Source organism: Sinohyriopsis cumingii, chromosome 6 (assembly GCF_028554795.1).
Source record: "Sinohyriopsis cumingii isolate HCF-2022 chromosome 6, ASM2855479v2, whole genome shotgun sequence".
NCBI classification, from domain to species: domain Eukaryota; kingdom Metazoa; phylum Mollusca; class Bivalvia; order Unionida; family Unionidae; genus Sinohyriopsis; species Sinohyriopsis cumingii.
The window spans coordinates 128,285,292-128,303,288 of NC_142966.1; the positions used below are offsets into that span (position 1 = coordinate 128,285,292).

Consider the following 17,997-nt stretch of genomic DNA (forward strand, 5'->3'; position numbering starts at 1 on the left):
ATTGGAAGTCGTGTAGATTTGTTCCTTGACATTAGCTTGTTAGTAATCTCGAAGAGTTCTTTGCAGCTGGAACTTTCCATGATCTTAGTAGTGTAGTGGGCTGATTTCGCTGCATGGACTGTATTTATGAAATTCTTCTTAGTGGCTTCATAGATTTGCTTATGAATAGTGAGTCTGGTGGAAAGCCAAAGCCTCTTAGCTTTACGGCAGTCTCTTTTAGCAGTGCGAAGCTGGTCCCTAACACTGCTATACCATGGAGAACAATTTTGAATTGATACACTGCACTTGGTAGCTGGGGCATGTTTGTCAAGCACTGAATGCAGGCAGTTATCAAGTTGTTCTGCTGTAGGAGGTAAGCAAGTTGTTAGGTTTGCTTGGATGTCATGCATTAGTTTGGTTCTATTTATCATACAGAGGTTTCTGTTAGTAGCAGATAAAGGTGGAGGGTTAGGGACTGATATGTCAAGATGGCATATAATGCAGAGGTGATCTGATGCAAGGTCATGGGATACCAGGGAGGACCGTAGAATGTTATCATCAGGTCTATGAAGAATCCAGTCTAAAATATGACCATGATTATGGTTGGGTTGGTTAACTGACTGTTTGAGGTTGAAAACATTAATGGAATCTATGAGGTTTGATGTGTTTGGGTTTCCAGGACAGTCAAAGTGAAAGTTGAAATCTCCAAGAATAATCAGGTTGCCACCTATCGAATTTCCATAGTCCAGGAGATTCAGAAACTGCTCCAAAAAGAGAGATTCAGTCAGCTTGTTTTTTCTACTAGGAGGAGGGCGGTTTAGGCAGAGAAAATGGACTGACCTTTGCTCCATTGTGAGTGTGGTTTGGACTAGTTCAAACGATGTGTGGTCGGAATTGAATGTTGTGATGCGGTTAAGACGTTTGATCATGGAGTTCTTTGTGATGACAGCAATTCCACCTCTGCGAGAGTTACGTGGGCACGACTTGATGGAGTAACCAGTGGGTGTTAGATCCGCACACTTGGGCTCATTGCCTGATGTTGTTAGCCATGTTTCTGTCAGGTTAAAGACGTCAATATTCTGGTCGTTGATAAAATGAACTATTTCTGTGTGCCTTTCCGGTGGTCCTATTGATTGGGCATTGAATAATGCAATACGCAGAGGTATCTCTTGGATAGCTGACACAAAGGTTGATGAATTAATTGGGATTTGAATTAGGTTATCTAAATTAGCGGTCAAACTTTTTTTAAATTGTTGAGCCGAAATAAGGGAGAAAACTGGAATTCTTCCTGTCCTATGCCGGCCAGCTTTGAAACAACGTTTCTTTTTTCGCTTCTGTTTACATTTAGGTAATGATGAATTTAATCCCAGTTCGTTTAGTCTAGAGCACAATGTAGTGTGGAGAGCCAAGGAGTGATCATTTAAAGCAATTAATGAGGGTCCATCATAGCATAAACGGGTTGACTGGCGAGTATCATGTGATGGCATTTTGTTTTATGTGCATTAAAATATTATGTGGCATGAAAGGCTTAGGTCTTTCACACCAATTCAATTGATGTTGATCCATCATCAAATCTGGTTACCATAACAGGGATAAAAAAGTTATTTAAACATTTTATTTTTTTAGTAGTTTATTTAGTAGCATCAGAAGATACTTTTATAGATTGACCTATATTTGGCCTAAGTGGTTAGAGCATCCACCTCAGATGTCGGAGGTCACAGGTTCGACCCCTGGCCAAGTCATACCAAAGACTTATAAAATGGTACTTGCAGCTGCCTCGCTTGATGCTCAGCATTAAGGGGTTAGTGTTAGGACTGGTCAGCCTGGTGTCAGGATAATATGAATGGGTGGGACATGATACTACATGTCTGCAGCATGATGCCCCAGTGCTAGACGTCACTATAAACTGCCACATTGTAGAAATTGCAGAGATATGATTAAAAAATTGTTAAAGCTACTTTAAAAATCTAAATCACACACACACACACACACACACACTGATCCAGATATGCCAGTTTATCATGTGAGAGCAGATCAAGGTCTTTTTGTTTGCGGCTGGACTCGACTTACAAGCGACTATATAAAATATGTGTTGGACATGGTTCCAGATTAACGGTTTTGCTGTTGTTTAGAATATTAAGATTTTTTTTATGATTAGGTTCATTAAGACACAAGTCATAGTTGGTCTCATTGCACAGACCTTAAATTTGTCAAAGATATTTTTATGCCATTTTATGAATGATAAATCGTTTCCTCCCTCCAAAACAATTCTGAAACGTATTTGGACAGAGTCATGTAATGATTGCAGTTTAGAAGTACATTACAGATGGGTCTAGGTGGAACATATAAACGGAAATTTTTCACTATTCCTTTAATAATTTATTTGTAGCCCAGAAAGACATAGCTGTTGCATTTCTGATGGAAGTAGTTGTAACCATGCATGTTGTTAAGGTTAAAGATAATCAACCCAAGTACAGGCTTGTAATATGGGCAGTGGTCTTTTATTATTAGTATCAATTACTGTACCTCAATTTTTGAATCCAGCATGCCATTGGTTTCTAAGACAAACATGCTAAACATATTTCCTAAATAAATGCATTATCCTAAGGATATTAGTTTCACTGTCTCCTGACAAGAGTTTATGGGATTTTACAACCCTCCTAACTTAATTCCAGAGGTGTCAGTTGAAGGAAAAATGTAAAAGTTAAAAGGGTGGTATAATCACATACACCTGTCAAAAGACTTTAACAAATTAATAACCCCTTAGCATTTTCTTTTTCTTTCCTCAAATGTAGCAGTAAAATGTTGAAAAAAAATTCTGAATCGGTCTGATCTTTCCTCTGTTAAACATAAAGTAGTTTCTTAACCAAATGGTGGTTTAATAATTTGTTGCATGTGATACATTTCCCACAGTTGTTGCACATGATACATTTCCTACACTTGTTAAATGTGATACATTTCTACACTTTTTGCACATGATACATTTTCAACAGTTTCTTCAAAGCAAGAGAACAGCTGATTAGTTTCAATTCCACCTGTATGCAAAATGAAATCATTATGTGGATTCCTTCCTATGAAAAGGACACTTCTGATATAAGTTTTATGTGCATTATAATTTGAAATAGTGTTGGCACAGGAAGAGCAAATAAATTAGATGTTATCACATGGACAGCATTTGCAATTGTTTGCCCCAATTTCCCTTCATCTCAAACCCTGTGGAAGATTGAGAAGGAACTTAGTCAAAAAGGCCAAGAAGTGATAAAGTGCATATCATCTCTAAGATTCTATATAAAATATATATCTCTTTTGATTATTCAGCAAATATAGTGTTTTATTAATTTGCTGCTATTGTCTATTGTCATGTGCATATTCTAAAAAAAAAGTTATTTTATCTTCCCCTGGTATCATTTTGAGTTTAATTTCTAGGGTAATTCTGAACTTTAATGAAAAGCAGATAATGTTTTTCTTGCGTTACTTTCCAGTGGTGCAATATTGCTCTGAAGTCACAACAGAATATTTCTGTTTGCTTAAATTATGTTGAATATATTCAGAAATATTACTTATATTCATATGCTTCATAAGAAAATCTGTACAGCCTGTGAGAACTGCAGATACCGTATCCTGTGCATTAGCTGTTGACCAGTAAAATACCTAGAAACTTCTTTAAGGAGTAATAAGATCTTGTATGACCTACTTGTGCCCATTGTGTTACTTACCTGTGACCATCATGTTACTTAATTGTGACCATCATGATACTTAACTGTGACCATCATGTTATTTAACTGTGACTATCATGTTACTTAACTGTGACCATCATGCTACTTAACTGTGACCATCATGTTACTTAACTGTGACCATCGTGTCACTTAACTGTGACTATCATGTCACTTAACTGTGACCATCATGTTACTTAACTGTGAACATCATGTTACTTAACTGTGACCATCAAGTTACTTAACTGTGACTATCATGCCACTTAACTGTGACCATCATGTTACTTAACTGTGACTATCATGTCACTTAACTGTGACCATCATGGTTACTTAACTGTGAACATCATGTTACTTAACTGCAACCATCAAATTACCTTCATGTAACCTTCAGATTAGTCTATTACCTTCATATTACCATCATATTACCTCCTTGTACCTGTAACCATCAAATTATTGTCAAGTTACCTTTATGTCCCATTTGTATTACCTTCATGTCACAATCTAATTATCTTCATCTAACTATCAAGTACTGTCACATTACTTTCATGTTACCATCTTATTACCTTCATGTGCTCTAAATGCATCCCTTATATTGAAAAAATTGCAGTTGAGGTGGTTCTGAGCCAATGACATATTGGACAGATATACCTGATTCATGCATACCTCCTAAAGGGTGAACTTTAACTGAAGTGCGTAACTTGACAGTCTTCACTAAGAGTGTATTGTCATCATATTTATATTTATAGAGTACCTCTGTCATCATTGAGTACAATCACACTGCAGCATAGCTGTTAACTTTTCAAAAGCCAAGCAGGGAAATTGAGTTTAAAAAAAATAGGTTGAGTGCTGTTGACTGGGTATAGGTATGTTGACTGATCTTCCAGGTTCGGTATGTGTGAAATTCTCAAAAGATGTGCTGTTTCTCCCTGTGACGCGCCCCCTTGACGTGCCCACTTTTTATATTCTGGTCAGCTGTGGCCAAACTGTACAATAGCTAAAGGTTACTCTTAGGTAAACAAACTAGAAGGCCTTTGTGAATAATTAACAGTTAATTAACAGTTAATCCATATCATTAAAATTATATATATGAATAATTATATATATGAATAATTATATATATGAATAATTAAACTTAACATTCTATTTACTGAAGAAAAAATTCTTTGTAGTGTGATGATAATCATTTCATCCCAACAGTATTCACAGGTGATAAAATAGAACATGGATTCTGTGGATTGCATATATCTGTTTATGTAGGATTTGTTTTTAGGAGAAATGAAAATCGACATATATTGTGATGATCACAAATTCTCTGCAAAAATCGGGAGATAGGCATGGAACAAGCCCAAAAATCAGTTATTTTTTCCCGGAATGAGAGTTGACAGGTATGCTGCAGTAAAAATTGTGCCATGTGTGATGCAAGGACTGCTAATTTTATATAAAATGTTAATTTTAAGCAGTTTAAAAGCGGGTTTAACTCTGGCATGGTATCTGTGTCTGGAAAAAATGATGATTCTTTGGCAGAATGCTTCTTGTGAGTCAGTTTGAACAAATGACTGGGGCAGCTTATTCCATAATCTAATTACACTTGGGGATAAAGGAGTACTGATAAGTTTGTATTCTTGTATGTGGTTGAAGGAATTGAATGTTGTGTCCTCTTTCTTGGTATACCAGAAGGAAACAAATAATGGCTGGCAGATAGATTGTAGCCTGTCTGGTGGCATTACAACTTTGCATCTGGCCTGATGGGTGCACAGCTATTTACTAGTCAGTCTCCTACAACATACTGTCACACTGCTTGTGTTGCAGAAGTCATTGGTGATAAACACAGTGGCAGACTTCTGTGTACTCGTTCTATAGCCTCAGTGTTGTGCTGTGAATAAAGGTGTAGACTGTTGAGGTGTATTCCAGGTTTGGATGGACAAATGTCATATAATTTTAAGCTTTAGCCTCATGTGGATTAGTACTGTTGTTTCAATTCATCTTTACCTTAGGATAAAGAAGTTTTTCATGTAAAGTCACTTGAAAGTATCAAATAAATGTACCATCGGAGAAAATGTTGCATTTTTGAGGGAATGCAGATTATAGAGTGAATTTTGACCCCGTAGTTTGAGGGATTTTATACCTTTTTACCTTTATCCTTTTTATATCCCTTTTGCATAATTATTTTCATTGAATGTTTATTTGGTACTAGTTCCTGTTTTGAATGATTTGGAAGGGTTTATCTTCTGAGAGATTCTTTTAGCACTTGTTTGTATTTAAAATTTGTAGAACTTGAGTTTTAATTGGCACCTTATAGCCAGTAGTAAATTAGTTGTTATATGTCCATAAGCCCAAATGCATACATATGTACCATAATTCATATTGTGATGTTAGTGCCATATTATTATTTAGGTTATGTATATAACCCTCACAGACCTACCGTATATACTCGCTCACAAGTCGAGTCAAATTCCAAACAGTAATGATCCTGATCTGCTGTAGCATAATGCAGAACAGGTATATGTTATTCGTTCTCCTGATTACTCGTGACAAATGGCACAGACCCAGATCTGCCAGTGCATTATGCAGTGGCAGATCTGGGTCTGTGCATTTTGCCATTGGACTTGACTTACAAGCAGGTACATACCATATTGTATTCCTTGTTATGTCACCATCGTATGACACTGTTTCTTTTGATGTTTGAACTACATGTAGGTTCTTCACAAAATGTTGTGTCCATGTGTTTTTGTTTCCTTCACATCAGACTATTTTCATGTAATTGTTAAAAAGATGCCCAACTTGGAATACAGTTTGAAATGTTGATCATAAAACTGTTTGATTTTGTTACTTATGCAGCTGTTGATAGTTACTGTCAGTTCAATACAGGGGTACACAACATGCGGCCTGCTGACACATTTCATGCAGTCAATGGCCAATGTCCTAAATTTATGCATGTGAATTTTTGTTTTTATTATAGACACCTAACTTTTGCAGTGTGATCCACTTTGTTCCAGTCAAGTTCAATTCTGGCCAATGTAAACGTTGAGTTTTGCACCTCTGGTTTAATAAAATAATTTTTGCACTTGATTTTTAGGTGAAATTATGAAATTTCCACCTTAGCACAATATGTTGTATTAAGCAAGGGATGAATTATAAAAACAGTTTTCAGAATTAAAAATTGGGAGAAAAAAAGGCAGGTAAATATAAAATGTTCCACTTCTAAATTGAATTTGTTTTCCTGTTCATACAGGATTGGAGCAGGATACATACTGAACTATAAAGATTTTGTTTGTTGTTTACAGCTAAGTTTATAATGGTAAAAAGAAAAACTTCTTTCAGTTTGCTTTAGCAATAAACCATTTCACTATTGCACACATTTTTAGGCATGAGAAATATTAATTGAATCATTATTATAAACATAAGAAATGCAAACAATGAAATGTAGTTGTTATATTGCCTTACCTATAGGTTGTTACAGACACTTTTAGTATGATGCTAGGTTGATAGATAGGTGGATAGGTATTTAGGTAGTTAGATGGATAGATGTAATTAATTAAGCTGGCTGCTTGCATTTATTAGAATAATACATGTGCATGTGTAGAATACTGTCTAGAAGCTTGGCTGTGCTAGCAACATGAAAGCTTCTCAAATTTCATCTTCAGTAGAGTCTTACTATTAGTTTTCGTTTGGATATTCTTTGATCTTTAAATGGGTAAAAATAAAATTCCAATTCCAAGGAAAATGTTGATCATTTTGTTCAGATTTGACCTTAATTATACTTCTGTACTGGGATGATAGTATTAAAATTAATCACATGCATTATATGACTTATACAGTGAGACATCCTATGAATATGGATTTAATAGGTATCAAATAAAGCACGCCATCTGTCAAGATCTGTTCTAGGACTCCTGATTGCAGAATATGTGTTAATTTATACAGTATTGTGTGGAAGAATCAACTGAATACATTTAAATTAGGTATCATATTTTCAACCCCTACCTTTATTAATTCAATAAATCCCGCCTTATTCAGAAAATTTCTCATTTTATTTAGATGGAGGGGGCAATTTCCCACCTAAATTTTCAGTTCTAGGGTAGACCTTAATCTGAATTATATCAGAAAAGAAATATTGATGCTATTCAATGCTAAATGGCTTTGGTGAGTGGAAGGGACAAGGGAATGACTATTTTTATAGGCCTAAAAAAATCGCCTCAGCAAAAACGTTATGACAGACCTGTCCAAGAATTGGTTAATCGAGGTCAACATGGTTATTAATAGGAAGACAATAGAGAATTATATGTCTTCATTGTGAAAATATATATTATGTTCTTGAATTCTTTTTTTGAGGGGGGATTAATTTATTGAATGAGTAATTGGCTTTTATTAACTGTTATTTCTTTATAAAAATAATGTGATTTGATTGGTAAAAATCTTGGCATTTCTTTCAGGGCATCACCTTCACCGAGTTCAAAAAGTTTTGCCAATTTTTGAACAGTCTTGATGACTTTACAATTGCCATGAAGATGTACACGTATGCAGAACATCCAGTTTCACAAGGTACATCTGGATTTAAGTTCTTTATTCTTATCTCCTCACTAACAAGTGTCTATGATGTGACATGTTCCGAAATACTGTATAGAAACTTGCATGGAATTTTGTACTTGTCCATATTGTATCTTTAATGGCTTCCATCCCCTTGGTCCCTGTTGGAAGAGGGGGAGAGCAGAGTTAAAAGTTAGAAAGGTTAGTGTGGATGATAGCAGAGGTTGCCAGAATCATGTTGGGAGGATTTGGAAGAAATAAAACACAAAAAAAAGATTAGGTCAGGTTGATAGCCTTATGGCAGCCATTTGAAAACTGTCAAAGATTGCCTCCCTTTGATACACCAGCCTTATATGTGAAATAATTCAGTCTGTCTGTCTTTCTGTCTGTCTGTATATTCATGCATCTTTCATTCTGTATGACTTCTTTCTAAATTAAGAGAATTTTCTCCCATATTTCAGAGGACTTCCAGAGGGCAGTGATGGTGTGTACCGGTTTTACACTGGGTTCTCACGTTGTGGACACAGTGTTCCAGATTTTTGACGAGGATGGTGATGGTCATCTCAGTCACAAAGAGTTCATCTCCATAATGAAGGACAGAATGCACAGAGGATTCAAGGTAAGGAATAAGCTGATAGATTTGCCAACTTTGTTGACCTTCAAAATTTAAACCAGGGATCTCAACTCAGACCACTCTGAGGGCAACATCAGGGCATTTTCAGTGGCCCAAGGGCTGCACCATATCTCGTGACACTTCATGACACTAAACATTTTGTGGGCCACATGATATGGCCTGGTGGGCCACATGCGAACTGTGAGCTGCGTTTTTGAGACCCCTGATTTAACAGTTTCAGATGATTCACTAAAGAATACTTGTTTATTTGAAAGAGATGACATTAACATTGAAACCAAAATTCACATAGAAAATATATCATAATCACATTTTGTTAATGAAAAGCAAATAACCATAACATTGCCCTTTTAATAATTAATTAAAATTAATGCATTGAGAGAGAGAAAGAGAGAGAGTTGTTGTTGTTGTAGGGTTTAACGCCATTTTTCAGCACACGATAGGCTATACATGGCAGCCAGTATTAAAGGTGGAGGAAGAAACCGGGAAAACCCCAGAAAGAACCACCGACCCACAAGAAGCTACTGGCAAGCTTTCTCACATACCCACATTGGCTGCATCTGAGACTCGAACCCATGCAGACAGAGGTGAGATGGCATTGATCCGTAACGGAGAGTGCGTTAGACCACTCGGCCACTCGGGGCCCCAGAAGAGAGAGAAAGAGAGAATAATGAAAGTCACTGACAAGTTAATATGATGCCATTGGTATCTTTTCATAGTAGAACTTTATTTTTAGCTTTACTGGTCATAGATCAGGAGATAATGAGATGGCCATTTGTTCCTCATCTGACACCTGTCATCTTTCCATCTTTTAGCAGAAGATTGTTATTGGTACTCCTCCTCTTAAGCTACTAAACTACGTGGTAGATTGCCATGAAACAAGGTCTGGTTAGTTCTAAACGAAAATGGTGCTACTCAGACGTGACCATCCCACTTGCCATGTTGAAAATGCATGTTATTGCTACTCCTTCTAAATTGATATATCAACATGGGGTTTCCACTAAATGACTTCTTATGAAATCTGATATTGGCACTAAGTGAAAATGGTGCCATTGCAGCCATGTTGAAATCTTATTATTGCTACTCCTCCTGAACAGATGGTCCTATTGCAATGGGGCTTTTACCAGAAGACCTTGTCTAGTTGGCCCTAAATAAAAATGGTTCCATTCTAATATCCATTGTAGATTATAGAGAGGGTATCTTGAAAATATTGTTATGGTAAGATTAACATAGTGTTTCTGCTAAAAGACTTCTTTTGATATTTAGTTTGTCTAAAATGAAAATACTACCGATCTGATGTCCAAGATGACCACCATGGCATCTATCTTGAAAATCTTGTTATCACTATTCCTTCTGAATGGAAAGTCATTTTTACTTCAAGTTTTGACCAGAAGATTTTTTTATGATGTCTAGTTGGTCCTAAATAAAAATGGTGTCCCTTAGACATCCATTATGGTCACCATGACAGTCATCTTGAAAATTTTATCACTATTCATCCTGAATGGATGATAGTATCACTGTTCCTTGATATACCTCTCCAGTGGCCTAGTGGTTAGAGCATCCGCCACGGATGTGGGAGGTTGTGGGTTCAATCCCTGGCCTAGTCATACCAAAGACTTATAAAAATGGTACTAACAGCTGCCTCGCTTGGCGCTCAGCATTAAGAGGTTAGTGTTAAGAATGGTTGGCCTGGTGTCAGGATAATGTGACTGGGTGGGACATCATGCTACATGTCTGCAGCATGATGTTCCAGTGCTAGACATCACTGTAAACTGCCACACTGCAGACATGATAGCGATATGATTGAAAAATTGTTAAAGCTATGTTGAAAGTCCAAAACACACGCACATAACAACATGGGGTTTTCACTAACAGCCTCCTTGTGGTGTCTAATTAGACATAAATGAAAATGGTACCAGTTTAACATCAACAGGGCAGTCACCTTTGAAAATCTTGTTTTCTCCACTTTTCCTGAATGGGTTTTCAGATTAACATCAGGTTTTCACTAAAAAAAACTTCATATACTGTCCAGTTGGCTATATGTGTAAATGGTGAACATAGCACATGCCCTTAAAAGTCTTGTTATCACTATTTGTCCTGGATGGACATTTGTACATACATGTGAGCCTTCCATACAGGAGGGAGGGTTTTCATCTCGAGATGAGGGGTGTCTCCGGTCTATCCCATCACTGACTTAAATTTCCATGTATGTGAAATTGTTACTGAAAAGTTGTATTTTTTTGGGTTTTTTTAACACATTGCTTCCAGTGTAGTATAATTTATAATAATACTGCTTGTGATTGTACGAGTCTGAACTGGCTTAAGTAGAGCAAGACAATGTAGTTGCTAATTTCAAGTAGCATAAAACAGTTAGGATCACTAATTGATTTTGTTGGTAACATCATTTGGCTTCAGTTTTTAAAGTTTGTTGACTTGGATATATTAAGTGTGGTCAGATGTAGTTCTAAAAGGATTAAAGAGAGAAATTGATTATGGTTGCGTTACTAAAGCCCTTGATCAGGATAAAACTGGGTCACTTTGACTTCTGTGTTTAAAGTTTGTTGAGAGGTCTAAGCATATGTCATGCTAAAACACCAGCATCTAAGCAACCAAAACTATCACACAAAATTTAATGATTACAAAGCACTGGTAACTCCCCACAATGACTGAGATGTACTACAGTACTCTGCATCCATTTAAGGAGATGCATCTCACTAGAATACTTACAACTAAAAGACTAGAAAATCAGAAGAAACTGCTAATATACTTAAGAGTGTTTCAATTCTGTCTGCATGAAATAAACTTTCAGTCCTACCCCCAGAACCAAACAGATATCAAGCACTATGGCACTTATGAGGAAGCAAACCAGTATAATAAAATATACAAAGCAGCCTATAATAACTGCACAGACCTGAACCAAAAAGCAGATCCAAATTAATACATACTATTAAATTGACTAAAACTCCATTAATAATTTACAATTACCTCTACTCACAGCCAACCATCAGTCACTTATATCACTTTATAACAAACTGAAGGTTTTCAATTATATACATGCAAAACTAAAGTTTGAATATGGGGCCACGAGTGGCCGAGTGGTCTAAAGCGCTCACCATTACGGATCACTGCCATCTCACCTCTGTCTGCATGAGTTCGAGTCTCTCGCTCAGCAAATGTGGGTACGTGAGAAAGCCTGCCAGTAGCTTCTCGTGGGTCGGTGGTTCTTCCCGGGGTTTTCCAGGGTTCTTCCTCCACCAATTATACTGGCTGCCATGTATAGCCTATCTTGTGCTGAAAAATGGCATTAAACCCTACAACAACAACAACAACAACAACAACAACAAAGTTTGAATATACCTCCCCATTTGTTTGTACCCCCCTACAAATTTAAAAAAGGAAACACACAAATGAGAGAAAAGATGCACAGAACTTAGTTCATTTGTTGATCTATAATTTCAAACCTGATTATGTCCAGGTGGGCCCTAACACCATTATCATCTGTGCATTTCATTCCATACAGAGATCGCTCCGGTGGCCTAGTGGTTAGAGCATCCGCCTCGGAAGCAGGAGGTTGTGGGTTCAATCCCTGGCCAAGTCATCCCAAAGACTTACAAAAATGGTACTAACAGCTGCCTCACTAGGCACTCAGCATTAAGAGGTTAGTGTTGGACTGGTTGGCCTGGTGTCAGGATAATGTGACTGGGTGGGACATCATACTACATGTCTGCAGCATGATGCCCCAGTGCTAGACATCACTATAAACTGCCACACTGCAGACATTGTAGCGATATGACTGAAAAATTATTAAAGCTACGTTCAAAATCATAATCACACACACACACACACATTCCATACAGAAGAGTTCATTGGAAAAGATGACCCTGTTTGCCAGTCATTTCCAGTTCCTGGACAAGTCCATTTTCAGCTAAAGGGTGTATGCACAACTACACATGTTTGTACATAGAAGGAAAATACTGTGTCATCTGCTTCCGATATTTACAATGTCGAATCAAGCAAAGAAAAAGAATAAACTACAAATTTGTCTTTCACGTAGATTTAACAAGCATTGTAATTTCTGTGTACATGTGCAAAAAGGTATATAACTCTAAATTCTCTTCATTATGGTAATTGATGGAATTATTCAGCAGTTACCGAATAGAATTAACAAAATCACAATGTTGTCTGAGGAAATCAATTCGCCCATAGTTTGCGCAACATGGCACCATGTTAGTATGGAAAGTCCATTAAGTATGAAAGGCATATAGAGATTTTTGTTATTGAAATCGGTAGAGGGGTACAAACAAATGGAGAAGTATATTCATTCTACAGTGGAACCTGTCTTGAAAGACCACCCCTTCTGCCAAAACATAATGGTCTCTCATGACAGGTGGTCTCTCATAACAGGTTATAACAATATATAATCTCTAAATCTGTACATGGAGAACCTGGTCTCTCATAGCAGTGGTCTCTCAAGACAGGTTTTACTGTATAAATTTCAAATCTATATGTTGTCAACCAAATTTAAACAACTGATTATGCAGTTAGGAATGTGTGTGCCACGGTGCACATGATACAGTCTATAAAAAAAACAGACATGCACACACATACAATAATATGTGTGCCATGGTGCACGTGATACAGTCCAAAAAGAAAACAGACATGCACACACATACAATAATATGTGTGCCATGGTGCACATGATACAGTCCATAAAGAAGTCAGACATGCACACACATACAATAATATGTGTGCCATGGTGCACATGATACAGTCCATAAAGAAAACAGACATGCACACACATATTCAATAATATGTGTGCCACGGTGCACATGATACAGTCCATAAAGAAAAGATATGCACACACATACAATAATATGTGTGCCATGGAGCACATGATACAGTCCATAAAAAAAACAGACAAGCACACACATACAATAATACTCTTGTTAAGCACATTATTATATTATTTCCAGTTATATAAAGTATTAGTATAATTATATTATTATATTCCAAATTAATTATACTAAACTTTAAATAGAACCAAAACTAGATTGAGCTGATCTAGATAGTACAAGTCCTTACACCAAAAAGGAGCACAATTACAACAAAGCATTCATAAAAGCACTATAAGAACAAACCATTGACTTTGGCAAAAGTCACTCTTACATGTATTAAAAACACTCTGATAAAGAAAAGGCAGGGAAACCAGCTGTCCCAATCAATGTTTTGAGAGTGGGGAGTACAAACTCATGTTCAATATGCAAAGGCTGAAATATAAAGGAATCCAACCCCACTGTCCAGAGCAAAGGGAAAAAAGTGCTGTTATAGTCTGAGCATTTTGGGATAATAAAACTACTACCATGGTGAAACCGAACAAGGAGCAATCCTGACTAAATTCTTTTATGTAAACAAGAAGTTTTATTATGCTTATACATGCCAACAAAATCCAGGGAGAATAGGAAAAAACAAAATAATTATTATACTTTTCAATTTCGGAAACACAGGGTGTCTAACTCCTAATCAGTAAGATATTCTGGTAGGGGACTAAGAATTGTCATCATAACTAAACGGGAATTTCAGTAGTTGCAATCAAGATCAGAGGCCATGAATATGATTTCTACTCTTCCAGTATAGCTGATTTTTAATATCCCTGGTGGCAAAAATGACATTACGCATCATGCACTTTATTTAAGCATATTAAATGCAACAACATATGCACCATCAGAGAAATCCGTCTTTGTTGAATCAGCATCAAATGTGGATAAAGTTATATGTGCAGAGACTATATCTGCCAACTTTATAATTGAACATAGTCTTATGTTTATGGTAACATTTTTCAGATCTAATCAAAATAATGCTGCTTGACTTGGAGGTCAGACAAAAGTTCTCATACAAACAGACTAAAACTACTTGCTGTGACCCTAGCTTTGGGTCCACATGGTGATAGAAAGTCAAAGACCTATGCCATAATGAAATATTCACCTTTCTCATGGAAAATCCTCCCTCATTTGAAGTCAGAACTCCGTACCAAATTTTTTAAATCCCCAATTTCATTCTAAACTGACTTCTCTGTTTTGCAGTGAGTATGATCATATCAGTCTATTTTCTTTTCACTGGAAGACTTAATGTGAAAATCTGACATCCAGAGATGGTCACCATGGCAGCCATCTTGACACTCTTGTTATTGCAACTCTTCATGAATGGATGGTTATAATTCAGGTGGGCTTTTCACTAAAATACATGATGTCTACTTATTCCTGAATTAAAACAGCATCACTCAGTCATCCAAAAGGGTCACCACAAAATCCTAATACCACTCATCATTGCTGGTCATATCAACATGGAACATTTGCTAAAAGATTTCTTTTTATGTCTATTGGTACTGAGCAAAATGGTGTCTGTATGACCTAGATCATTGCCACCAAATGTTGTTGCTATTTACTGGACTTTTATCATTAACTCACCTAGACATAAGGTTAAGTGAGCTTATGGTATGGTCATGCATCTGTCATATTCATCACGCTATGTATCAAGTGTTGAGCATCTGTCGTACATCAAGATATGTATCAAGTGTCGGTCATCTGTCATACATTTTAATATGTATCAAGTATTGGGCATCTATCATACATCATACTATGTATCGTGTTGGGCATCTGTCATACATCGTGCTATGCATCAAGTGTTGAGAATCTGTCATACATCATACTATGCATCAAGTGTTGGGCATCTGTTATACATCATGATATATATCAAGTGTTGGGCATCTGTATACATGCTTTGTATCAAGTGTTGGGCATCTGTCATACATCATGATACATATCAAGTGTTGGGCATCTGTCATACATCATGATATGTATCAAGTGTTGGGCATCTGTCATACATTTTAATATGTCTCAAGTATTGGGCATCTATCATACATCATACTATGTATCATGTGTTGGGCATCTGTCATACATCATACTATGCATCAAGTGTTGGGCATCTATCATACATTATGATATGTATCAAGTGTTGGGCATCTGTCATACATCGTGCTATGTATCAAGTGTTGGGCATCTGTCATACATCATGCCTTGTATCTTGTGTTGGGCATCTGTCATACATCATGCTATGTATCAAGTGTTGGGCATCTGTCATAAATCATGCTGTGTATCAAGTGTTGGGCATCTGTCATACATCATGCTATGTATCAAGTTTTGGGCATCTGTCATACATCATGCTATGTATCAAGTGTTGGGCATCTGTCATACATCATGCTATGTATCATGTGTTGGGCATCTATCATACATCATGCCTTGCATCTTGTGTTGAGCATCTGTCATACATCATGCCTTGCATCTTGTGTTGGGCATCTGTCATGCATCATGCCTTGCATCTTGTGTTGGATATCTATCATGTATTGTGCTATGCAACATGTGTTGGGGGGTCTGTCATACACAGACATGATTTGTCTCCATTTAAAGCATAATTCTGCTTTTCTCCTGACTTAAATAAGATTTTTCTTGATATAGTCTGTTTTTTATGTCAACGGTCTTTCCTGTCCCATCTCACAATGACCCTTGTAAATTGTTTGTTCCATATATTAGTTAGCACATGACTCTTGTAAAGAGTATTCTGATTGGTCATAGGTTTAAATTCATCCAGTGAATTTTTTTGTGTAATGGAAACTGATGGCAATGGAAAGAAGAAGCATGCTTGTAAAACATGGCATCCCAAGTTGTTGAGAGAGAGCATGACACGAAACATTTAGATAAAGGTTTAAAAAATGTATGAAAATGGTAATAGCTGGAGAGAAAAGTTGATGGAAATTAAGTTGGTCAGTTAATAAGAAAACTGAATGCTAGAGGACTGGCATTTTGTGACCTCTTCCAGAAAGATCTGAATTATGGTAATTGTGGTTGGAAGAGTTTGGAACAGCACCTACAAAAGAAGCTGCACATGGAAAAATCGAAGCTCAGAAGGCATCTGGAAAAAAGTGTAGTTAATTCCTATAAGAAGAAAGATTTCTTACATGAGAGAACAGATTTAGCCCTCAGAATATGTGCACTGCATGTCGCCAATACAAGCACCATCTTAAAGGACAAAGGCACTCATTGAGAAGGAAAAGAGTGCGTGATTATAGATTTTAATTAGCTTTAACAATGTTTCAGTCATATCGCTATGATGTCTGCAGTGTGGCAGTTTTTAGTGATGTCTAGCACTGGGGCATCATGCCGCAGACATGTAGCATGATGTCCCACCCAGTCACATTATCCTGACACCAGGCCAACCAGTCCCAACACTAACCTCTCAGTACTGAGCACCAAGCCAGGCATCTGTTAGTACCATTTTTTGTAAGTCTTTGATATGACTAGGCCAGGGATTGAACCCATGACCTTAGACATCTGAGGCGGACACTCTAACCACTAGGCTACTAGAGCGGTGTGAGAAGGAAAAGAAACGATTGCACATTGAGCCCAAAAAGTCAGTGCTGACAAAAAGGAGGGCTAAAGAAATATTTGCCAAAGGCGCAGAAAGAGCTTGAATGGCATATCAACAGGTTGTGTCCATTGGAGAAAAAGACAAGTGAATATATGGAATTATTTGTATATAGTTGATGTACTTGGGTGTCTGTTTTACAGATTTGTTATGAAAAGAGAGAAGTATAATATATTTGCTGCAAAAATTGACAAATTACTGTGACTTATTATGATGTGAACACTGACATGCACATGAAATAACTTTAACAAATTCAAGAACAAATTCAGTTGACTATAAATATTGTGAAATTATTGAAGTAAATTTGAACATTTTTGGCAAGTTTATTAGTTTTTCAAATGACTATTTTGGTTTATTTTATGATCATAAGCACCAGGAGCAGTTGTTTACAAGTGTAAATGTGTTTTTGGCCAGGGCCTTAGGCCCCATTGAAACCTTGGATTGATGGGCTGCCCATCGAGACCCCATTTGGAGAAGACCCCCCAAAGAACCTTAAATTTTTTTCAGCTTTTGTTGTTTTGGGAAGACCAAAATCATGTCTGCATAAATCATGCTGTGTATCATGTGTTGGACATCTGTCATACATCCTACTGTACTATGCATCCTGTGTTGGACATCTGTCATACATCATACTGTACTATGCATCTTGTGTTGGGTATCTATCATACA

The 17,997-nt window shown here is 36.8% G+C and overlaps 1 protein-coding gene across 5 annotated transcripts in view; it reads left to right on the forward strand.

Annotated features, from left to right (window-relative positions):
• Window positions 1–17,997, forward strand: part of LOC149797926 (calcium uptake protein 3, mitochondrial-like) — a 236,337-nt gene that overhangs the window by 203,028 nt on the left and 15,312 nt on the right. For all 5 annotated transcript variants that reach the window (XM_089962976.1, XM_089962977.1, XM_089962978.1 and 2 more), the window contains 2 exons: window positions 8,126–8,234; window positions 8,681–8,838. In XM_089962976.1, coding sequence (XP_089819102.1) covers window positions 8,126–8,234; window positions 8,681–8,838 — 267 coding nt within the window. The remainder of the gene's footprint in view (window positions 1–8,125; window positions 8,235–8,680; window positions 8,839–17,997) is intronic.